At 49.5% G+C, this 23,286-nt stretch overlaps 5 protein-coding genes across 5 annotated transcripts; 2 read left to right on the forward strand and 3 right to left on the reverse strand.

Annotated features, from left to right (window-relative positions):
• Positions 1 to 528: 528 nt before the first annotated feature.
• N7443_006924 (transcription factor domain-containing protein) lies at positions 529 to 4,966 on the reverse strand (the record flags this gene model as incomplete). The annotated part of the gene is made up of 10 exons (XM_056886980.1): positions 529 to 1,755; positions 1,801 to 2,362; positions 2,413 to 2,511; positions 2,598 to 2,726; positions 2,781 to 2,847; positions 3,444 to 3,575; positions 3,628 to 4,024; positions 4,072 to 4,304; positions 4,353 to 4,413; positions 4,466 to 4,966. 10 exons carry the CDS (start codon positions 4,964 to 4,966, stop codon positions 529 to 531), a joined length of 3,408 nt encoding a protein of 1,135 aa, XP_056740629.1.
• A 1,114-nt stretch (positions 4,967 to 6,080) lies between these two features.
• On the forward strand, positions 6,081 to 7,777 carry N7443_006925 (uncharacterized protein; the record flags this gene model as incomplete). The annotated part of the gene is made up of 4 exons (XM_056886981.1): positions 6,081 to 6,185; positions 6,242 to 6,388; positions 6,463 to 7,005; positions 7,055 to 7,777. The coding sequence occupies 4 exons, from the start codon at positions 6,081 to 6,083 to the stop codon at positions 7,775 to 7,777; spliced, it is 1,518 nt and encodes a 505-aa protein (XP_056740630.1).
• A 627-nt stretch (positions 7,778 to 8,404) lies between these two features.
• N7443_006926 (glycoside hydrolase family 72 protein) lies at positions 8,405 to 10,021 on the reverse strand (the record flags this gene model as incomplete). The annotated part of the gene is made up of 1 exon (XM_056886982.1): positions 8,405 to 10,021. One exon carries the CDS (start codon positions 10,019 to 10,021, stop codon positions 8,405 to 8,407), a length of 1,617 nt encoding a protein of 538 aa, XP_056740631.1.
• A 7,915-nt stretch (positions 10,022 to 17,936) lies between these two features.
• On the reverse strand, positions 17,937 to 18,860 carry N7443_006927 (uncharacterized protein; the record flags this gene model as incomplete). Its single annotated transcript, XM_056886983.1, has 1 exon — positions 17,937 to 18,860. The coding sequence occupies one exon, from the start codon at positions 18,858 to 18,860 to the stop codon at positions 17,937 to 17,939; it is 924 nt and encodes a 307-aa protein (XP_056740632.1).
• Positions 18,861 to 19,420: 560 nt separating this feature from the next.
• Positions 19,421 to 21,978, forward strand: N7443_006928 (Catalase mono-functional heme-containing; the record flags this gene model as incomplete). The annotated part of the gene is made up of 8 exons (XM_056886984.1): positions 19,421 to 19,490; positions 19,536 to 19,867; positions 19,924 to 19,985; positions 20,037 to 20,252; positions 20,302 to 20,340; positions 20,404 to 20,481; positions 20,773 to 21,265; positions 21,322 to 21,978. 8 exons carry the CDS (start codon positions 19,421 to 19,423, stop codon positions 21,976 to 21,978), a joined length of 1,947 nt encoding a protein of 648 aa, XP_056740633.1.
• Between the last annotated feature and the right edge of the window lie 1,308 nt (positions 21,979 to 23,286).

Here is a 23,286-nt window from a genome sequence, read left to right on the forward strand (position 1 = left end):
TCGATCCGCTTCACTAACATCCCTCTGGTCCGTTGACACGATCAAACTGCCTGTTTGATGGTTTCGCTGACTCGGATGCTTCGTGCTGAATCGTACATGTCTTCCTACTTACCTTTCTCACTGATACTTCCATTTAAGGATCGTGTCTTGCAAAGTTGTATATTCGACTTGGAGTATTGAGTACATTTCGGTGTTCATCGGGGGCATCTTGGTAAATATCTTTCGTACTCTCACCACACATCTAAACCTGTTACCCCGGCTTCTTGGTTCCCAAGCTTCTCATCGATTCAGCCCACTCAATTTTTGACCATTCTCCCCTGAAAAAGATATTCAAAGTAGATGAGGCTTCCGCCTATCGACACCCTACCTTTCAATAACTCAATGACTTATGCTACGCCCATCCAACTAATGCCCGCCACGATCTACTCATGAACACGCAACAACATTACATCTATGAATTAGGAAATGAACCATAAAATCACATATACATACTATAAACCCTTGTCCACTGACCTCCCAAGCACCACCCTACAACTCATGACTCGTATAAAGGTTCTCGGCCTCGTTCAAAAATGTATCAACAGGATGCAATAACCCAAGATCAATATCCGACTGCGCCAGGAAATCCTGCATCGTAGGTTCCAAAAAGGCCATCTCAGTCGTATACCCAACCATTGTCTCCCTCTGCACCGCATATTCCATCCCCTGTCCACCCCCACCCATCAACTCATGACTCTCCGGCATTACCGGCAACGTCGACCCCAATCCAGACCCAGACACCGGCGCCGGCACTGAAGCCACAGGCTGAACAGAAACCTCAGACTCCCCGCTCCTCCCACCCCGATACCCATTCAAACAAACCTTCACCTGCTCAAGGTTATGATAGAACTCCGCTGCAGCGAGGTTCCCATTCTCCGTCATCGAGCGCAGGAGATCTAAAGCAGAATCGAAGCCAGACATATCGGATGCATTGCCAACCGGCACAAATGAAGACATTGCGAGGATGAGCGCCGACGAAAAGAGGTAGTGTGCGTGGAAGTAGCCGAATGTAGGCATTGTACCGTTTATCCAGCGTGTTAGAATCATACTGTGCGAATGTCTCGCTGCGTGGATACAAGCTTCGCTTAGGGTGAGGACTGGTTTTGAAACGGAGTCGATTGATATGTTGATCTTCTTCGGATCTCTGCGGAGTGTTATGAGGAGGTGGAGGAGTGTTGGTCTTGTTGTTAGGATAACGCATTGATTAAACGCCATGTGTAGAGAGACGACTGGTTTTTTGGAAGATTCCAGATCTTCCATGTTCAGACGTAAACTTTCAGGTAATGTTTCGACCCAGTTTTTTAATGATTTGAGAAGCTTCTGCACGCGCTGGAGGAATGTTTCTTGATATTTGCGCCGGCTGTATAGTTTTGTGATTGTTTCGCCGACTATGCGGGCTAGTTTGATGTTGGCGGTCATGTAGGCTGTGTCGGAGAGTTCTTCTTCATGGCGCCAGGTTGGAGATATGGTTTTTGGCATGTCGACGTGGATGTCTTCGTCTAGGATTTGCATGGGTAGGCCCATTTTTGAGCCCCACATTCGGTCGAAGATGTAGATTGTCCACCAGATTTCTATGCGGTGTTGGCGTTCGATGGGGTCAATTAGTTGGCTTTCTGGGATATTGTGGTTCAGACCTATTGTTAGGCCCATGCGCATTGCGTTGCTGATTAGGACGTAGGCCGAGTGGCGGCGGTTGAGGTAGTAAGAGAAGAGGGACTATTGAGGTTAGGTTGGGCAGGGTTGTTGGGTTGGGGGTCTTACTAAGAGAAGGAGGGTTTCGAGGTGTGTTATGCTTGTTCGCTCGGGTAGGACTTGGACTAGGCTCATTGCTCGAGCGAAGTATGCGGTTCCTGGCACGCGAGATCCGGAAGTTGGTTCAGAGCGGATAGAGTATGCTTGTCCGAAGGCGAAGAGGGCGAAGAATTTGCACTTGTTGGCTTTGCAGTCGAAGGATCCATCTTGGTAGATTTCTTCGAGTTTGTCGAGTGTAGATTTTCGCATCATCAGATGGTACAAGTATCCGATTTGGTGGATGGCAATGCGCACCAGTAGGCGTGCATGGTGCAGGCTAGGCCACTGAGCGTCGGCTTCGTTAGCTGCCGCAGCTATAGTTTCTTCGCGCTCCCATTGCGTTCGAGAGATGTGAGCAGTGGAATTGTTCCCTGTGAGAAAGCGACGGAATCGCGTTGCAAAGGCCGAGCAAGCTGCTTCGCCAATGTAGATTGGCGGCGAAGATGGATCGTAGCGGTGAAACCAGGCTCGGTCACCGATGATCGGATTTTGGATGCTTGTTGCATCTGCTGCATCTACTCGAGAAGGACCTCTGTACGTCTTGTTAGTTCTGGATCTTCTCATTGTGTGGAGGTGGCATACCGTCCTGTATTTGGGGGATCATTGGCTTCGGCCGCGTCAGCCGAGGTGACCGACTGCTCCTTCAAGCGCCGATTCTCTGCAAGTAGCTGATCGAGATACCTAGGGGGGTTCCATTAGCGCCAGTTTCGGATTGATGTGCCGAAACATGCTTCCAAGGTTCCTCCTAGTTCTGGGGTGGATCATACTTTTCGCTAACCTTGACCTGGCGGTCCCTTGAAGCATACGCGCACTCATCAGCGCATCCTACAGAGCGACACTTGCTACATGGCAGATCGCCGGAGCATTTGATTTTATGCGCATGGCAGCGTTGGCAGCTGTAGTTCGTCGGTCAGTCTGGTGTAGAGATGTGGGGACAGGTTGCAACGCACGCGACGAACTTCCTCCTTTGCTGGCGATCGCCTTCGTCATCGGAGAAAATGGAATCACGTTTCAGCCCTATGCCTCGTGTCATTGTGTCACGGTCATTGCATGTGTCTGGATTGGTCAGTGCGAAGGTGAGGGGAGACTTTCGAGAAGCGGTCGGCGATGGCAACACCTTGCCGAGTACTCGGCGGAGTCAGCCGAATGTTGCATTTCCGTCGGCGTTTGGACCAACCAGAGTGTCTTGCAGGGCTGCGGTCATATTTGAATACTGCGATACTACTTCTAAGACTTCAGATCTTTGATGATCAAAGTACATAGTCAATTTGGATGAATTGCACTCCAAATTTGTTTACTACATACAACTTGAGGGAGCCCCTGTCATTGACCAAGATTCAAATCTAATCTTCAATTATACCTATGTTCTCTAAATCTAATGTGTTTATGTGCCGCAATCAAAAAGACAAATCTAAATCTAGATGCAGGGTATAGTCATTATCATCAGGCCTTGGCATCAATGCCAAACTTTTGTTCCACCCATCGCTGCATGTCAAGTCCCCATCTCACAATCATGAAGACAAAAACACCTCCCATCAGGGCAAAAAAAACACCTAAACATGTTAGAAGCTGTTCCTAGAACAAGATCGGTGGCAAGGAAACTGGGAACTGACAAATCGTAAACGTCCAGCCAACACCAATAGAGTTGATTAAAGGCTCAACGGCAGCAGTCGCCGCAGCAGCAAAGATATACTGCACGACATATTTGCCACTGACCACCTCGGAACGGATATGCGGCATCACCTCTGTGTATCATCAGCAAATGTATAGGCACGCGAACCATGATGGGTGACTTACCAGCTGAATATGTGTTCAACCCATTGAACGTGCCCAACAACCCTACACCAGCGAAGAAAGCAGCTATAACCGGAACAGGCATGCCACCCACTTCTTCCTCAAGAGTCCATGCATAGATCAAAGTCGCTCCAGGGAGTACAAGAAACAGAGTGATGAGACCACTGTTCAAGCGATCCTGAGGAAGACGCACACCATTCCTTTTGACAATCCACTTCTTCACCGCACGGTCGGAAAGTTTACCGCCCAACACACTTCCGATGAGGAAGCCCATCCCTGGGGAAAGGTAGAATAGACCGCTGACCAGGGGAGTGGTAAGGTTGAAGCGCGGATTGAAGATTGAACTGGCGGATGTGAGGATAGCGTATTGGAAGGTGGCAAGAAGACCGCATGTCAAGTGCTGTTTGAGTTAGCTTGGTAAGAATTAGTCTCATGGATAGAACTTACGCAGAGAAACACATTCGGATAGACAAAGGGCCGGAAAATGCGAAGCGGGTTGAACATGCTCAATACAGACCGTGCCGTACGAGGTCTAGTTGCTGTTTCCATTTCTCTCTTGTTGTTGATTGTCGGCAGGAAGAAGAAGGAAAGTGCTAGGCCGAGGGCAGTCATGCCAAACTGCAGCCAGTAGATGATGCGCCATTGGGAGAAGGTAACGATGATTCCACCAATGCAAGGGCCTAATACTGTCAGTTTCATCCTGCACATGAGAGGAGATCAGACCATACCAATAGCCGGCCCACTGACTGAACCCACCATCATAAATCCAACTGCGGTACCCCGCACAGTCTATACGACATTAGCCTCTTGAATCCCAATAACAACCCGAGCAAAGACTCACCGGCTCATAAATATCCGCGATAATAGTCTGCCCCGCAACCATAAAGAATGTCCCCGTAAACCCGCTCAGCAGACGCATTGCAATAAACATATTCAAATCGATCGAAGCGGCCGTCCCAGCCGAACAACCACACAGAACAACAATCGCCGCGTTATACGCAACTCTGCGTCCAAAGACATTTGTGACAGGACCCCAGATGAACGATGAAAAGCCCATTGCAATCAAAACGCCAGCATTGATAACATTGAGAATCTCCTTAGAGGTCGAGAACTCCGTTGCGATCTCGGAGGTCGCGGGCAGAAGTGAAGTACTTGAGAAGGTAACAGCCAGAGTCATCCAGCTGACGATGAACAAGATGAGCCACTTGCGCCATGTCGGAATGGCGTAGCCGTTCTGCGGCTGCGGCTGCGGCTTTGTGGGTGAATTTGAGTCTGTGTCCGAGTCGTGAGGAGAGTCCAGCTGCGGCTCTGCTTTCTGGCATTCGAGGTCTGGTTGAGCCATTTTTGGGTTTGGTCATGAATTTTAAATGAAAGATTGAAATCAAGGTATTGTCGTATATATCATGGCTTCTTTTCTATGATGAAAATGCAGATTGGAAACGTTCACAAATTTCATGTTGATCGGGCAATTTTGTATGTCGGGCCCCTCGGCGTCTTGTGTCTGTTGCCGATTGTTATCGGCGACCCACTCCCGCTTTGAGACCGCCGTTGACGACTGATTGGACGCTTGGTGACGCTTTCAATCATTGGCATACTTGAATGGCAGTCTACTCCAGCTATTACCTAGGTGGTCTTCAGTTTTTACGTCGATAATGTCGGGTTTAGAGTCGACCCAGCAGAAACCCGGCTGTGGCGCTCTCATGGTTTTCTTCAGCTGCTAGGTGAGCCTTCGCAATTTTCCGCTGATTCAGGTTGCATACCTGAAAGATAAGGGTGCTCACCAGGGATAACATAGCCCGATTGAACCGTCTCTTCATGCAAAGAGTCATGCAGCTCGGTCTTTTGAACCTGTTACCGGGTGCGGGTCTCTGTTTTTTTTTTCCCCGTTGTGGAGTTCTGGCGACAGCGAGATCGGCCTCCTTGCCGAACCTAGGAAGTCTTGGCAACACCCTAGAGAAGGGTTGTTTAACAAACGCGCCTACAGGGCGTTACGCACAAAGTTCAGGCTTCAATAGAATAAGACCCTATTTAAGACCCTATTTGAACGGTCTAGACTACGAGGCCCTTAGACCCTGGAACTTGAAATCCCAGACAAGAGGTGAGCAAGGACAAGAGCCGTAAATCTTGAATGTGTGCACATCGTCCCTTTATAGGCGAATTACAAACATCCCAAACACTATAAGCCAAGCTTTAAGCCTTATCCGTAGCCAAGAGTCCGAGCCAAGATCCATATCTAGACAAAGCTGGTGAACGAGAAAAATGAGCAGAAATAGGCGATCTGGTGGAAGCTGAAGCTGACGCGGCCAATGCGGCCGCTTGCCAGCAAAACAAAGCGACCCCGCCAAGGCCTGAGTTATTCGCATTTCAGCCTCAGCAAATAAAGGGATAGCCCTTATAACAACGTCCACAGTTCCCCCTAGGCCCATGTTACTCTGTGCATAGCGACACGGGTGATTATGGACGTGAAAAAGGCCTTAGACGTCGAGACGTCTGCTCAACACAATAGCCACAATCACCTCGTCTTGATCCCTCATCCCAGTCCCCACCCTCGAGACCCCTTGGTATCGCCCCAGTTTTGAAAATGGGCCCTGCCGAGTAAACTCTGACCAGTATCTAGAATTGGACTTTGAGGCGGAAGTATGTCATTCTCTCCGTTCTATGTCTTGCCTCCTTCTCTGGCGCAATTGCGCCGCTGTCGGGACAGCTCAATCTCGCGGACCAGGAGAAACTGTACGGCAAATCCAAAATACAGGAGTCGTACGCGGTATGTAGACTTCAATTTCCCTCTTCAGACTTAGGTTCTGAGCTTCATGCTTGAACACATCTAACACTGCCTAGAACTCTGCCGCGTTGGCTGGCATGGCCGCTGGCCCATTCTTCTTCGCCCCAATCTCTCACCTTCTGGGCCGAAGCTCCGTCATCTTCTGGTGTATTCTGTGCACACTAGCCTGCCAGGTCTGGGGTGCTGTCATGACCCACTCAGATGACTACATTCCCTATATCATGTCGCGACTCTTCGCGGGCTTCTTTGGCGCTGTTCCTACGGTGCTAGGCCCACGCATCGTCACCGATCTTTTCTTCCTGCACGAACGTGGTCGGGCATTCACTGCTCTACATATGGCCTTTTTGTTCGGTACTATAGCTGGACCCACTTTCTCCGGGTTTATCTCGGCAGATGTATTCTTCCCCGTGGAGTTCTGGTGGACTGTTGGTCTTCTGGGTTTCACGCTCATTTGCTGTTTCCTGCTCCTTGAGGAAACTGGCTTCGACCGCAGATGCTTGGAAAATAATCCAGAGACTCCAGGGGGACTTATCGCGAATCGGTTTGCGACCTTCTTCTTTGGGCAGAGCGTTGTGTTGCCGACTACTTGGAAAGAAACTGTATGTCTCTACCTCCTCAAGATGGGGATACCTCTAACATCACTTCCAGGCCAAGATTGGTGTTACCCCCTTCCTCATTGGAATTTGTCCAGTGACTATAATCATGGGCATTTTCACGCTGATCTCATTTGGATTCTACGTCGGCGTCAACGCCTTGACACCCGTGTGGCTTCAGAAACCCGTCGCAGAAGGCGGCTACGGCTTCACGCTTAAGCAAAATGCCGCATTTACTTTCTGCCACTGGATCGGTATCATAGTCGCATTCTTCTTCGGACACGAACTAAATGACCGCGTTCCGCTCGCTCTGGCACGACGCTTTAACAATGGAGCATGGAAGCCCGAGTATCGCCTGCACGTCCTCTGGCTCCCAAGTCTCATCATCAACCCGATCGGTCTAGGAATCTTCGGTGCGGCGTTGCAGTACCACCTTCACTACATGGTCCTCGCTCTGGCTGTGTTCCTTGTCACCATTGGATCCCTGTCCAGCGTCCCCGTCACCGTAAATTACGTCGTTGAATCCTTCACCAAGTATCCCGCCGAAGCGGGTATCGTGATCGGTGCATACCGCATCGTCTACGGGCTGACTATTACCTTTTATATCAACCCCTGGGTCGCGGCCGTGGACGTGGGCTGGGTATACGGCATGATGGCCTTCTTTGCCGTCTTCTCGTTCTTCTTCGTCATGCTTCTTATGTGGAAGGGACATGCTATCCGGGGAATACAGTTTACTAGACTGGCTTCCAGTGAGGAGGGAGAGAAGTTGATCGAGTGAGGTATGGTAGGTTCATTTGCTTAATACATCCCTGCATATTTATGTATGTTTAATTAATATCACCACTCCGAAAATTTCACATCATCATTGTTGGGTGAATGATAAGATTTGTGTCAATTGCATGGTAAAGAAGAGAGGGAAATGTGGCGTTGATACGGATGCGCATACGGAGAACCGCTTACAGGTGATCCGCCTCGCATCTGCGGCGAAGCAAGGCGTGCGTAAGCGTACCGTGGTGATTAGCTCTATAGTGTGCATAAGAAAGAAGCTTTTACGACCTACCAATTGAGAATAGAAGCCATCGATGAGGATTTGATGCTAAGACAATGGCCTGAACCATTAGTTTAAATAGGGCGGAGAAAGCAATGGCGCAAGTGCCGCGTGTACCAGCATTGAACTACAAATTACGACTTGCTACAATCACAATGGAAAAGGGTTAACAAAAGAACACCTGCTGATCACGAGCAAGATTATATATAAACAGTTTCAGTTCCAAAGAGGGCGAATACAAGAAAATGAGGCACGCTTTAGCACTCAAGGTAGCCGTAGCCTCCAACAAGCCAAAGGATAAGACACCAGACACGAAAAAAAAAAGAATTTCACCAGTACAGATCAACCTATACCAGCTTACAGCATAATCATGAACGCACCGGAAGCCACAGCGGCAACCAGGTACGCGCCAGCATGCCATCCACCAACGAGAACAGCCTTAGGTCCAGTAGGACCCGCAGCAGCACCCTTTGAAGTAGAAGTAGCAGCGGAAGAACCACTGCCGCTGCCGCCGCTGCTGGAAGCAGCAAGGCCCCCAGAAACGGTACCAGTGCCTGCAGTACCGGCCGCCTTCATCTGGGAAGAGCAAGAGCCAGAAGCAGACTGGCCAGAGACCTTATGTCCGGCACCGGAGAAGCCACAAGCATCGTCGGACGAGCCCTGGATCTGGTAGTAGCGGTTCATGGCCCAGGCAAGACGCTGGTTCTTGTTACACATGGAGTAAGCGCCGTAGACACCGGAGGTAGCGTTTCCAATGACACCATCGAGAACACCGTCCTTGCCTCCGAGGTAGGAGAAGGTGTTGGTGTACTGCTTGTCGGTGATGTCGTCAACGGGGACACAATCGAGAGTGTTGTACATGCACTCGCAAAGGTCAGCGTTAGGCGCAGGAGGGAGCTTGCTAGTGGCGAGCCAGTCGGATCCGACGGTGGGGCAGGCCTGGCCGACGGTGGTGCTGACGGAGTAGCTGGCGGAGTTGACTCCGGAGGGGGTAGCGGAGAGCATCTGCTTGGAAAGGTTGGAGTAGTCGGCAAGGGTGTGAACCGAGTTTCCGGAGGTGGAGACGAGGCCGTAGTCGTTGGAGGTGTCGAAGTACATGTAGACGATACCGCCGGACCAGACGTCGTCCATCTGGGGGCCAAAGAGGACAGGAACGTCGGTGAAGGTGCGCGGGCTGGGGTTGTTACAGCCGTATTCGGAGAAGAAGGCGGGAACAGGGTAGTTTCTGAATTCATCGGTACGGGCTTTGTAGCCGGACGATTGGTACGAGGAGTCACCGCACCACTCGTAGATGTTGTAGCCGAACATGTCGATGGAGTCGGAGGCGTCATCGCAGACGAGGTAGTCAGCGATGTTGGCGCGGACAGTGGCATCGTCGTCGGTAGCGTATCCAATTGCGAGGGAAGAGCGGTAGTTCTTCTGCTTGATATAGGCCTTCATGTCACGAACGGCGGCCTTGACGTAGGCCATGGAGTTGGTGTTGTTGACCATGTTGGCAACCTCGTTACCGGCGAAGAACCCGATGACATTGGGGTACTTGGCGAAAGCATCGACGACCTGAGAGTAGCGGGTGAACAGGTCGGCGTTCCAGGAAGGATCGCTCTGGACGATGGACTCGGAGGGCGAAGACAGATCGGACATGACGTAGATACCGGCGTCGGCGAGGGCGTTCATGCACTCGTCGTGGCTGGAGTTGGGGTTCACGGCATAGGTGCGGACGACGTTGGTTCGGAGACCGACCAGGTAGGGGATGTCGCGCTTGCAGCTCTCAACATCGGCCAGAGGGTCGACGTAGTCCTGGCCGCTGGAGTCACCGTTGCGGGCCGAGTAGTCGGCCTGGTAGGCGACACCGCGGATGTAAAATTCAGTGCCATTGTTGGAATAGAAGAACTTCTTGCCCTTGATTTCAATGGAGGGCACAGTAGCCATAGCCGATCCCAAGAGGGACAGGCCAGCAAGAACGGAGTATTTCATTGTGAGCTATGAGGCTCGAGCGAGCGTGAGAAAACGAAAGGAAGGAAAGAATGACTGGTATAAACGACCGAAAGCGATGAAGGAAGAAAGAAGAAGAAGAGAGCGAGTTGGGGAGGACAGGAGAATAATAGAAAGAGCGGATTAGATTACAAAGGGGGGCCCCGGGAACTTCGGGGAGTGCGCGATATGACGCTGGGCAGGCATGTACCCTTTCCCTTTCGTCCCTTTCTCTTCTCTTCTCCCTTTCCCCCTCTCTCCAACCACCTCAATGGCACGACCCAACGACGCATCATCAAGCGGGCTGTGCCGGTGGGTGCGTACATCACTGGAGTACCCTGTCAGAGGCCAATTCGAACCGATGTGAGACTCGACTTGCAATATCGATTGGTTTCTTCCCGGTCCAACAGCGTCCACTGTTTCGGTCCCTTGTGGAGCTGTGAGTCCCTGCGCCAATGACCCTTCCTTGTTAGTGGCACTTTAGCGGCACTTTAGCGGGGCCCCTGAGACAAGTGATTCCACTTTAGTATTCGCTAGTATTCCATCCATGGCCCAGTGTTCCCCACCTAGGGTCGCAGGGTCAGCAAAGCAGGAGATACCGAGTGGATGCTGGACCCTGACTGGTCCATCCTGCGAGCCCACACTCGATTCTCGTGAGAAAAACACCACTGTACGCCAACACAAAGTCTCTCAAGAATGTAGTCGCCTGGGTTCTAGCAATACGAGAATCACCAGATCGTCCCGTTTCCATCCCCGTTCGCTGCAACAAAAAGCTTGTCTCGCCAAGGGCGATCCATGTCGCCCATTATGTCGATTGGAATTCGGGCATGTTTTCATGGTTTCTATTTTCGTCCCACCCAGTCCTCGGTCCTCAATCCCAGCTGTCTCAAAAGCTGGCGATATCGCCTCAGTGAGATCTGTACTGCGTCCGTGCTTAGGCCGTCTTCCTTAGCCCACATAGCTCAGTATTCGTACCTTTCCACAAAGACTAGCCGGCTCCATCACTCCCCGACCCGGGCTCGGCTCATGTGGCGTGTCGCATTCCAATCTACGTCAATTCGGAGTTTATCCCCATAGGCAGACACTTTTTTTTTCCAACCGCCCTGAAACCCCGTAATTAGGTCCTGGGCGGCCTAAAAAAGAAAGTCCCTAGATTGTCACTGACCAGCCACTAACAACCATCGAAATGAGAGAGAAAAAACTGGTCCCGGGATTTATTGCGGGGCCCGTCTCACGTTTAGACCTAGACCCCGAGACGGCACACCAGATTAATTACAATTGGAATTCCGAAAGATTTACCCCATCACTCTGAGGAAAATGGAATAGAAAGGGATTGAGAAATGTAATTCAATGATGTTGACGCGATCTTGCGCAATTCGTAATTCTGTGAAGATCACCATCCCGGGTTACGACCCCTGACTATCAACGCGGGCCGGATGGGGCGGTCGCGCATATCGATGGAGACTCAAAGCACGTCCCCCTCTAGTTCGGACAGCCACAAATTGGAAGGTGGAAGATATGTGCTCCGTTTTCATAACCAAGCTTTTTAGTGCATGTGTTTGAGATCGGGTGACGAATGTGGGTTTGTTTAGGGGGGCTGTTTTCGATGTCTCCTGTTTTTGATGGAGTCTCATGCTAGGGTTACCATGTGACATATTGTCTGCATGGAAGGGTTGATATATATAGGGGTGACGCTAGGGGGGTCGGAGGATTTGTAGGTCAACGATAATGAATGGGAAGCGTTTCTACTGCGTTTTGCTTTGTGGTGACTGTTGTAGTGGTAAGATGCATCGGTTCGGACTCTCCATGCCCTCCTCCGTATCAGACTGATGGTCTGGAACGGGACTTGCTGTGCGATTTTCGCCATTGATAAAACCAAGACTTCTAATCAATGTAATGCTTGTCGTTAATTCAAGCTGAGTGGAAGCTTGGCTAAAAGCTTGGCCTAATTGTCCAAGCTTTGGCCCAGCATGCTTGGTTATTTTTATTTTCCTTGGCTCGTATTTTAAAGCTTGGTGGTATCTATTATAGTCAATTGCCTAGATTATGGTACTTGAGACAGAAAGGATTCAAATTTTCGAAAAGGGGTGCTTGGCTAAGCCTACGGGATGACCAAGTTGTCAAGGTGTGAATCCACTGGTGGACCACCCAAATAGCATCCGAGTCGGCCTTTCCTGAAAGATTCATTACTAGTGAAGAAAGAGCTAGACCAGAAGGCTCCTGTAAGGCGAGAACGAAGTACCCCATGGTATTGTGCAGCTGACTAGATGGATACACGAGTAAGATGCTCGTGTTGGCCTCTTGGGGTTGAGCTGATGGAAGCAATTGTGGTAATTCCATGCTAAATGAAGGTCTAGATCGAGACATGCTTCATCTCTATCCAAGGCACACATTCTGTTTCACATCGCATGCGCGTGCGGCGGCATGGACGTACTTTTACCAATTTCCTGGTAGACGCGGATGGGCAGTGGACCATCAGGACCTGGCCAGTCTTGGGCATAGCAGATGAACAGTTCGGACAGCCTTTCTGTAGGGATTAACTTAACATCACGAACCAGTGGTCAAAGAGATGCCGTTTCTTAGTCTGGAAAAGCATTGAATGTGGTCATTCATTTTTATAAGGTTCCCGGCAAACCCGCGGAATATATACCTTGCTGTCCTTATGTATATGACCTCTGTTTGAGTTTGCAAAGCTCACCTGGGCACAATTGAAGATCATTACTGTCGATATATATAGCACTCACTGTGCTCATGCAATTCGTGACTATCCGATAGCAGTTGTGTTCTGTTGTCTAGTCTACCTGGTTATCTCTGGGCAGTTGTTCTTTTGGCAAATACTGAGGTCCTTCTTCCCCCCTGAGCCTCTGCATCCATCTTGGGATCGTACCATCAATTACCACTGTGTTCTGCTCCCACTCCTCTCTTCAGATCATGATTAATTCTAAAACATTGCTGACCTAGATCACTGTCTCATAAGGGTCCTCTACATTGCTGCGTCGCTCAGCTTCCGAATAGCGCCATTTCCGCCGAATCCAGCAGCCCCCAACAACAATAAGCACCTCACGCTCAGTCGCGCCCTTCGGTCATCTGCAGCCCGTTGTATCTTCTGCTTTGGTCTATACCATGTATGCTTTCAAAATCAGTCTCTGCATGCTGACCTCATCGCCTGTCGATCGACTTTCGACGTCCGCACCTCGGTCTTCATGTTTTGACACGCCCGCTGCCTCATATCATAGTCCCTCTTCTGGTGACTCTTGAGATGTCAAATGAACACAAGCATTTGTAGTCTTCTCGACTGGCATCACACACTTGTCGCCTGCTAACGCGTCACAGTCGTCCCCTAGCAGCGCTGCACCGTGATTCTCTCTAATGGCATTGCCTCTTTTGACTTCTATCCCGGCAAACCTGGCAGATCTGCCTGCTGCTACCTGCTAGAGCCTGTCGCTTCTTGATCGTGCATACCGCTCATATAAGCTTCTTGCTCTACTCTGTCGCCGTCGCCGTCGCTTCCTTGTCGCTCTGTCGCTGCTTGGCATGCTTGTCCGAGGCGCGCCATTGCTGACACACTTACGACACTCCCATCCCCTCACCAACCTCTTCTGAAGCTTAATAGGTTGGCTGTCGCTCGGTACTACCCTAAAATCGACTCTCTACTGCTTACTATCCCGACCATCTGTCGCTGCAGTTGGAAGTGGTAGCATAATATGGAGTGTTTGATCTGGTTGGACTTAGCAAAGCTGCGGCTGGACTTTGGAAACTTGCTTGCAATAGCTTCCATGCTTTCCTTGAATTTCACCGGGGTAATGTGGCCAGGTGTTTGAATACATGAATTGTCTCTTCATCCAGTGTCCTTCTTTGCTGATCTTCTTCTTTTCTTCTAAAGGAAACTTTGCTCATTTTAGACAACAGTGATTGCTTGGAACAGCCTTAGCCAGAAGTGAAAGCTGCAGACTTCAACTTTGAATACACTTGTGTCTTTAAATGACAAGGAGACGCAGTGAAAAGGTTTTTTCGAGAATGAATCATGCAGCTCACGCGAGAAGCTCGCTGTTGGTTGATGTAAGGTGGGAGCCCATGTAGCGTGAGTCAATACTGAGCAGGTAGCAGTCGTAGTCTAGAGAAGCAATTTCCTTTCTCCAAATGAACGGACAAGCCGGCCAAGTGATGAAAAAAAAAGCGTACTAGAACGAAGTCCAGTGCTAAGTGTCACAGCTATGACACTTATCAAATAAGATCAGCATGGGCAAGCCCAGAGGCCAAGCTTCAAGAACGAAAAATTTATGAGATTTATCATGTCTCCTCTGCGTGACCTTCGGGTAAGTAGACTCAAACCCCTTCATTTGCGTACAGAGGTCAAACTGAACTGGTCAACCTTCCCATGCTGCGCCGTTATTCGAATTTGTAAAGCAAGACCCATACTGGTACTAGTCACCTCTGACGTTCGAGATCGAGCTTTCGTTACTCTTCCAGAAGTCAAGCAAAACAGTCTCTAGTCGCCCGAAGGCTTTCGAGATCCATGCGCCGTCACTTTCTTCTGGGTAAACGTGATATGCAGTAGAGCAAAGCGAGTACACTCCCAATACCATCTGCCGTGGGCATACAAGCTGGTAACACTGCAAGCAGTGTGGGGATCGGTTCTTTCCGTTGGTAACAAAACGGGGCCAAGGCTGGACCACTTCCGAATGATGCACGGGGAGAGAAGTGGGGGATGAATCCCTGAGAAAAGAAGGAAATAAATAGGAAGCAAGGGAAGTGAGAGAAGTGAATACCTAGGGGAGCCCTACTATTCCTAATCGGGAAGTGTGTGTTTGCAGTCTTGGGGCTTTCCTTCTTCGAGCCTTCTCTCTTGAAAGTTTTCCTTTTTGGAGGTCTTCACTATTGCTACCTGCAACGTAATACTACGACCACTACGCCTTCCTGGTCTTGACGTGCCGGGCTTCACAGGAACCACGTAACCAAATCAGTAGTCGTATATCAAACGCCTCCCTGCGGAAATCTTGTGCCTTAAATTACCAATGAAAAGGTATAATTTATGAAATGAGCTATAGGCAATCACATATGAGAGTCAATTGTGCGGCAGCTGATCTCGAGGTAAAGGACATGGCATTTACTTATAGCTGGCTAAAGCGACGTGGTTGATCTCCTGCGCTCCTTAGCATGCTCTGTCTGTCCCCTGTCTGTCTTGATGGCTTCTCGCAAGTTCGAAGAGAAAAGCATACCAAACAATCTGCACATCTGCTATTCAGGCGTCCTAGAGAAACATCCAAATCTCGTATTCGATACTGATGTTGTCAGTACTGACATCCCAAACTAATATGGAGCTAGATCCGCACAAATCGACCTCATCATCATTCCGGAAATCCGAGGGGAATCACGGCTAATAATCTCGCCAATGGTTCACCGTTCAAGAGACCATGGAACTCCGTTTCTAGATATGGGCCACACGTAAGCTAAAAAATATTCTTAGCAGTTTATAGCGAGCGCTGGTCAACTTGGAAACACTGATAACATCCGAGCCCTATACTGGTTGCGGCGGTGCGCCGACTGTTCAAACTGGATTGTTTTCCTTCTAGCATTGGGTTTCCTTTCACCATCCTGTTTGTTCCTCTGAATTCTCCATGCTTCGGGGTGAAGAGTGATACTTCGTCTTGCTTAGGTTCAATGACAATTTGCGGTACTTTTTCTGTGATAGGGCATACAGCGTATTATGTAAGAAATACACAGGGATTCATCGCACTCCTTTTAGTGCATGATATGAATGTTTTTTATCACCGGGGCATATGCATAGCTGAGCCTAGCCTTGCTGTGTGCTGTGCTTGGAGTATAAGTGTAGTCCTCATCAACACCGCCTCCAGACAACGTGATAGAGCGGCGCAAGGCGTGTTCCTCGCCGAGAAGTTTGATTTTGACATGTGAGATTAGAGGCGTAGTCAATACTCAGGTAACTTAAACTTAAACTGGCACCAGGGAAATATGCCACTGCAGTGGCTAAAGGAGAGCCGAGCAGCATGAGACGGGTTTTAGAGGAGGAGCAGTTAGGGGAAGAGAAAAAGTGATGGAGTAAAGTAGATGTAAGAGGTCGGGCGAGCGTAACCATATTTAAGGAGATGCCTTTCTCTCAACGAAAGCTTCTGTGCGCCATGATATGGGAGGTCGTCGACGTCTTGGAAAGGTTGATTCCATAGTTGACTCAACATGCTGGTTCCTGTAGATGAGTAGGGTACTAGATGTTCTGGGTAGGATTGAGGGAAGGCGGGTGGGAACTGAAGCTCCAGTGAAGATTTTGATGGATGGAAGAAAAGAAAGGGTTGAGAGGGAACGATTAACTGGACTTGTATGGTTACAGTAGTATTCGAAATCAGCTATACCTCCATACTCTTACTACTTGACTCGGGGAAAGATCTCGTAATTATTGTATTGCTCATAATGAGTCATCGTCATAGGACCGTAATATTACATGGGACCAGTTGCAACCAGTGAACATACTCTTTTCTGTTGACCTCCTCTCTTTTCGACGACCCCGTCTCTTTTCCCTCTGCTGCGAATGTGAAGAATTTGTCTCGCAATTTTCCTTTCTATTCTTTTTCAGAAAAACTTTGGGCTGTTTTTCTGCAGTCATTTTCTCCGCAGCCAAATTTGTGGCTCTTCATTCTCCCACACGTACAGTGGCGACCGCTATCGCCTTCCTTGCCAACAACATAGAGAAAGTCTTTCAAACCCTAATCACAGGACCCGCTAACCCGTATATGGTTAATCCTATATTTGATAATACGTTTCAGCCTTGAATCGTACAGTGGTGTTCGTTTAGTTTAAACACCCTGTTTGACCGCTTTTGACTACCACCCGCCATATTGAGCTGACCGCCCCTGAGCTCCTTCTCACGGGTTAACTTTATAGCGTGGAATGCGAGGTTTTCACTGGCAGAAAGCCTGGCAGAAACTTATGTAATCTAGAGGGATGTTTCAAACTAAACGAACACCAGTGTATGACTCAGAACAAATGAAAAATTGAATAATGTATGTGTATGTACATGTCTTGTTACAGTCGATAGCGAAATCTGTCGGATTGGCGGATACTGGTATGTGCTAGTATTGAGGTGTTCCATTGAGATACATTGATGTTGTTCTATCTGGATCTTGCTGTTGAAGCGTTATCAGATCTCAGGAGTCGTTCCTAGCGTGTTACGACGCTGGTATGCCGAGCGTATCCCGTTTACCTTACAGAGACAAAGAGAGAATGGGTACTTGATGAATAACCCTGTTCTTAGTGGTAAAATACCACCCCTCAGTTCGACAAAATCTGTTTCTACCCTGATGACTGCTTTTCTTTTCTCGGGCCCCACTGCCGAGGGATTGGTGCAGGACTTTGTAGATATAACGATAAAAATTCTGTATCATATAAGTGCCTTACAAAACAACCGTATTCCTATCATAGCCTTGTAAGAATTCCTAGCATAAGTTTGATAGCAAGACAGAAATAGCTCTTTATAATGATGCGATTAAACCTCTTTACTCTATTCATTTACAGGCATTTCTTTTTCTATATGTGTGTCCAGCCAGACATTAGCAATATATAGACAATAACCAGTCATCGAGCTAATTTATTCCTTTATAGTAGCAGCTACCTGAGCTACAGATTCCACAGGTTATAGGAACTTTGGTATCGTAAGAGAGGAGAGATATGGACTACGTAGGAACCATACGTGCTGAACTATTTATGCGATCTTATTGTGCCCTTCATAAGACGCAGCTTGGAGAGCATATCCTAGCATCCACCTTAGGTATTGATCTCAGCTCCTTTCTCTAGCAGTTACCAGTAACTGCACGAGTCAGTCTTTTTGATGACGGAATATATTTGAGATACACTGATATCCAACCTGTCTGAGAATGAGAAAAGAAATTTCCCGCGGTAAACTCTGTCAGCACCTGACTAGTCCCTCAACAGAGTCAAGGCGCGGCAACTCCAGCACGTACATCTCGATGAGTTTATGATCCGCCGCCGTGGTGTCAGTACGAACTGTCAGTGCTTCATCGCGCGGGCTGTAGAGACAGGTGAGTTTGCCATACGTCGTACCCTCCACCCTTAGGCCGGCATCGAGTGTCCAGGCGATCTGGGCGCGGTCGGGTACGAAGACGTAGGAAGCGCGATCCGCCAGTTCAACAATGCCAATCCGGATGTCGGCGTTCGGGCCGGGATGGTCGAAGAAGTGCCCGAGCTGCTTAATCCGGACGCCATCAGCGGCCGGATAATATTCGAAGGCCGCAGGGTGCATCAGGATGGGCTCGGCATACCCCTCGCACGGAATAGAGAACTTCTGGCCCGTCTGCGCAAAATACTGTTCCTCATAAAGCGCCTGGTTGGCATCGCGCGCCATCTCCTGGCCAGTGGCCTCATCCCGCTCGTAGTAGATGCCGCCATCAAGGCGGCCCTTCGCAATAAGGCGCTCTAGGGCGGCCGCGCGGTGCTGCGTCCAATGTGGTCCAGACTGGTGCTCGCCATGAAAGCCGAGTTGGAGCAAGAGGCCAGTTCCATGGTCCTTGCGCTGCGGACCATAGTAAGCTCCGCGCGGAAAATACGCGATATCGCCTTGTGGGATATCATGGCCAGGTGCGTAGTTGACTGAGCCAGCTTCGGTGAAGCGGATTTGCTGGAAGGCGTGGTGATGCCTCGGTGACTCGAAGGCTGCATCTCCGCCCTGATACTGACTGCGGATGAAGCGAAAGTTCAGCCCATCCGCCGTGCTGTCCGTAAGCAAAGTCTGGCGGACGGTGCCTCCCGTGCGCAGCGAACTGTCGCCGGACTGCCTAGTGGTAGGCACCTCTGCGATCGCAACGATCTGCATAATGTATACTCGTTAGAGCCTTGGAGGGGGCGTAATTGAGCTTAGGAGTTGAGAGGTTGCTTGATTGTTTGTTTATCAGAGTTTCTGTGTTTGTATCTGGCTCTTTTGCAGAAATCGACATTGGATGGACTTATACCTTCCTAGCCTTGTTACGTCGGGATTCATTAGCTCCTATGTCCGTAAGTGACGTAGTATGATATGAAAAGGTGTCTGCTAACCGAACCGCCGATCTCTATAAATTGCCCGCTGCTATGTTTAATTTGCCGATGCAAACCCTTTTTTCAGTGGACATCGACCTGGATTTCGGAGATCCTGATTTCGTTTGCGGCCCGGTTCAGGGAAGCGGCCCAGATGCTAGCTTAGACCTTGGCTATATAGATCCGTGTCCGGCCCGGTACCGGAAAATTCATACCACGCCGATTTGGCACCTCCAGGCCGTCTTAACTCCGCCTAAAGTACGAGTGCTTATTTATCTCTTCAAATGCACCTCTTCTTTCATTTTTCTATCCGTATTCACAATTGTTTCAATTTTCATTATGTCCTGTGACGCGTGCCGTACGATGACCCCTGTCGTATCCCAAGGCTACACCCCCAAAGGCGCCTATCAAACTATCGCCGGTCTCAATACCTGTAAGTTCTCTCAACCGAATTTAATAAAAGAAACTCACGAGGCAGACATCACCGGCCCCCGCGATGCTGCCGCCGGTATCGTCGACATCTACGACATTTTCGGACTGTCCAGCCAGACCCTCCAAGGCGCCGACCTCCTCGCCACGAGACTGAACGCCTTCGTCCTGATGCCGGATTTCTTCCACGGCGAGGCCGCCCAACACGACTGGCTGCCCATAGATACCGAAGAGAAGAAGGCGGCTCTGATGGACTTTATGTCGACTAGGGCGGATATCGCCAAGAACGTTGACGTCGTGCTTGGTGCAGTAAACGAGTACCGGAGACAGTTTCCGTCTGTGAAGAGCTGGGGGGCGTTTGGGTTGTGTTGGGGCGGAAAAGTCGGTTTTAGCATCTTATATGTTAAGGGGTAAATATTGGGTATTGACTGGAATAGGTGGCTGTTCTGGCTTCCGGTCCTCATACACCGTTTGCCGCTACTGTCCAAACCCATCCCGGGTAAGTTTCTACTTTTCTGACAGATCGACATGGATTAATAATCCAGTACAGTCGCATGGACAAAGCTGACGCGGAAAATCTGACCATCCCCCACCTTGTCCTCGCATCCAAAGACGAGCCCGCCAACGCCGTCCAGGGCTACGCTGAGATCATCGGCAATAATGGAATTGGCGGCATGGTCGAGACGTATGGCTCCATGTGGCATGGCTGGATGGGAGCTCGAGCCAACTTGGAGGGAGAGGAGAGTCTCGCCGAGTACATTCGAGGGTAAGTCTTTGTTGGGCTGAAATAGACGATAGAAGCTGACCGGCAGCAGGTATGCCCAGACGGCAGATTTCTTCGAGGAGTATCTGAAGTAAGGATAGATTGGACGGAGAATTGTGTGAATTATTCAAAAACATATTGAACTGGATAACAGAATAGGGTTGGACATTGAATTTCGCCAGGGAAAATCTCTCCAAATCGGTGCACTCACTGAAAAAGGCCTCCAATATCAGTGCGTATCCAGGTGACAGGACAATACGAACAGTACAAGGGATGCAACACAAAGGCATGCTGTGCATTTCTACTGGCGTAAGTCTTGGCCTAATGCCAATGGGCTTCATTATGCTGAGCGAGGCCGAGTATACTACGTGAGGGGAAAGGAGTATGATATCGGAGCAGGTGACCGCGTAATGGTGTCGGAGGAGTTTGCTATAGAGACTGGGTCGGGGTGAAAGAGAGTCTGTATACTTTACACGCTATTCACATCTAGATTAGCGTCTCATGTGATTAGGGGTTGAAACAGTGCCTCTGTGTCCCTGACATGGAAGGCGAAAGCGGTCGCCACTGTACACGAGGAGATGGTAACCTGCACAAGCGTTCCCGTGGCTCTGTCCCGAGATGGCCCATTAACTAAGGCTGCCATCAAAGATATTGTCGGAATATTTGTCACCAACGAGTGGCGAATCGTGGATCCAGAAACACTCTTTCTAAAGAAGAATGCTGGAGCAAACCAAAACTATACTATAGAACGACCAAAGACTGAAGGTGACGCGGATACAGGACCTCGCAGGGTTTTCCTTAAGTTCCACGGCGAACTCGACATAATAATCGAAGTTTTCAAACACTTGGCCCCCAACAAGCACGAAGAAGCACAGCTATGTTACGATTACGGTCAGTCAGGTCTCGGTGCCAAGGTTTACGGGTTCTTCCAGACAAAGGACGGCACGTTGGGAAGGGTCGACGAGTTTCTGGATGCTCGCAATTTGGAGCCAGAAGATGTGGAAGACGCCGGTACAGTATCCGAGCTGCTGTGGCTAGAGGGTATGCCGCTTTCCACGCCATGAAGATGCAGCTGGAGGAGAAACCCAATCAGGTCTATTACGATATCATCACCAGGCAGTTTGAAAAGTATCATAAGATGCTCAAGCTCAAAAAGCTCTTCCATGAAAGGGGCGTTACCATGGACGATCTCATTGATTACGACTTTGCTTCAAAGATAAGGCGGATAGCAGACAGGCTGGAGTCGATAGGGGGAAAGAAGGGATGGTGCATCCACGATGTACCATTCATGAATGTGATGGTGAAGAACAATCCCAAACAAGGAGAAAGTAAGATCGTCCTCATAGATTTTGAGTTCGTCTTTCGGAACTACCGAGCCTTTGACATTGGTGGACACTTCATGCAAAAGGTGTTCAAGTGGGTTGATAAGGACGGCAAAATGGCCAGCTGCAGGCCTTATATGGAAGAGGAGAAGAGGCACTTTTGCGAGGAGTGTGTCGAGCAGTGGAAACAGGAGACTGGTGACTCAGACACGGGGGAGCAAGTTTTTAGGGAATCCGAGCTGGCGTATTTGCTGGCTATCACCTGGGACATCCACAACATGCTCTGCTACGTGGAGCAGGAGGATAACAAGGATCTTCTGAACTGCTTGGAGCTCTTGGCGTTTAACAAGCTGTTTGAAGAGTTTGTCTATCAGTATAAAAGGCTTGAACTGGACATTCACGAGTAATAGGGCCAATGCCGGGCTGTGCCGATACATAGGATACAGCATAGCCGTATCCAACCCCGACCCATAACAGCTTCATCTCGCTTGCGATAAGTTTTTGAGGTATAGCTGATTTCGAAAACTACTGTATAAGAAGATGTCTTACAGTGATCAGGCATAGTACAAGACCACGGAATCTAAGCACTTGGGCATCTGGTTGTTCATGATCGAGGGCATGGAGAAGAGTACACTCCTATTGCATCGACGAGGCCTAACTACCTCTCAGTGGCGCTTTACTCACGTCGACATCAGCGATATGTCGGGAATTATTCATTTCAGTGTCAGTGAGGCATTACTTTACACGGCTATCTTCGGTTAAAGCTTTCATGCGTTGCTGGGGGTGGAAGTTACACGAGCTTGAGGCTCCAAGGACGGTGAGGGTGGTCTCCGTGTTACCTTAACCAAGGTCTCTTTTCTGTGTTCCTCCAAGAGTAGAAGTCCCTGGTCACTGCCCAGAAATAGCGGTCTAGTGTATGGCCAAGAATCGAAGGAACTCTTAACCTCGTGCTTTCGTCAAAAATCGTCAAAAATCCAAAAGAAAATCAATGTAGGGCGAGATCAAATGACACAAAGCATGGTTGAATAATTGTAGTGGCAATGAAGGGATCGAAATACACAACCCGACTAAATTTAGAAGCAGCAGGCAGCAACAATAACCCATCGAAACCCGGGTAAACAGGGCAGGTAGCTCAGGGGGGTTAAATGCCTGATCGGCTGGAGACCAAGCTTCTTGCTCAGCCTTATAAGGCTGGCGCTATAGCAGGGCCCCCATTTCTTCCTTTCTTCTCATTTAGGTCACCTTTTCGCACTCAAGCCATGACCTTTGAAAGACATTGAAAGAACTGCGCCCTGATGACGGGCGCTAAGCACTGACCCTATTGACTAGCCACAGGAGCTCATACGGTGTTTAGGCGACCAAGCTACCCGAATAAGTTGCATGAAAGAGTCGCATGAAAGGCACCCTCACCGCGACTCGGGCTGCAAAAGAGATGCGCATTGCTATCCCCTTCTGGATCTGTGCGGACCTACGCGCACCTGAGGCAGCAATCGCCCACACCCGTCCCACTACCCACCCACACAAGCCACCCACGTATGGCTTGAATACCCGACTTTCAGCCCGCCTCAAGATGGCCTTGACCATTCTGGGGTGAATGATACCGCCATCTACGACATTTACGCTGTCACACACGTGATAGACCTGAAAGCGCCCAAGTTGATCTGGCGAATTGAAAGCCCAATTTCGCCGATTTGTGCCAAGAGTATCCGCCAATT

The sequence above is a fragment of the Penicillium atrosanguineum genome (genome assembly GCF_028827265.1).
Source record: "Penicillium atrosanguineum strain IBT 20685 chromosome Unknown utg000005l_segment0_segment0, whole genome shotgun sequence".
Lineage (NCBI taxonomy): Eukaryota > Fungi > Ascomycota > Eurotiomycetes > Eurotiales > Aspergillaceae > Penicillium > Penicillium atrosanguineum.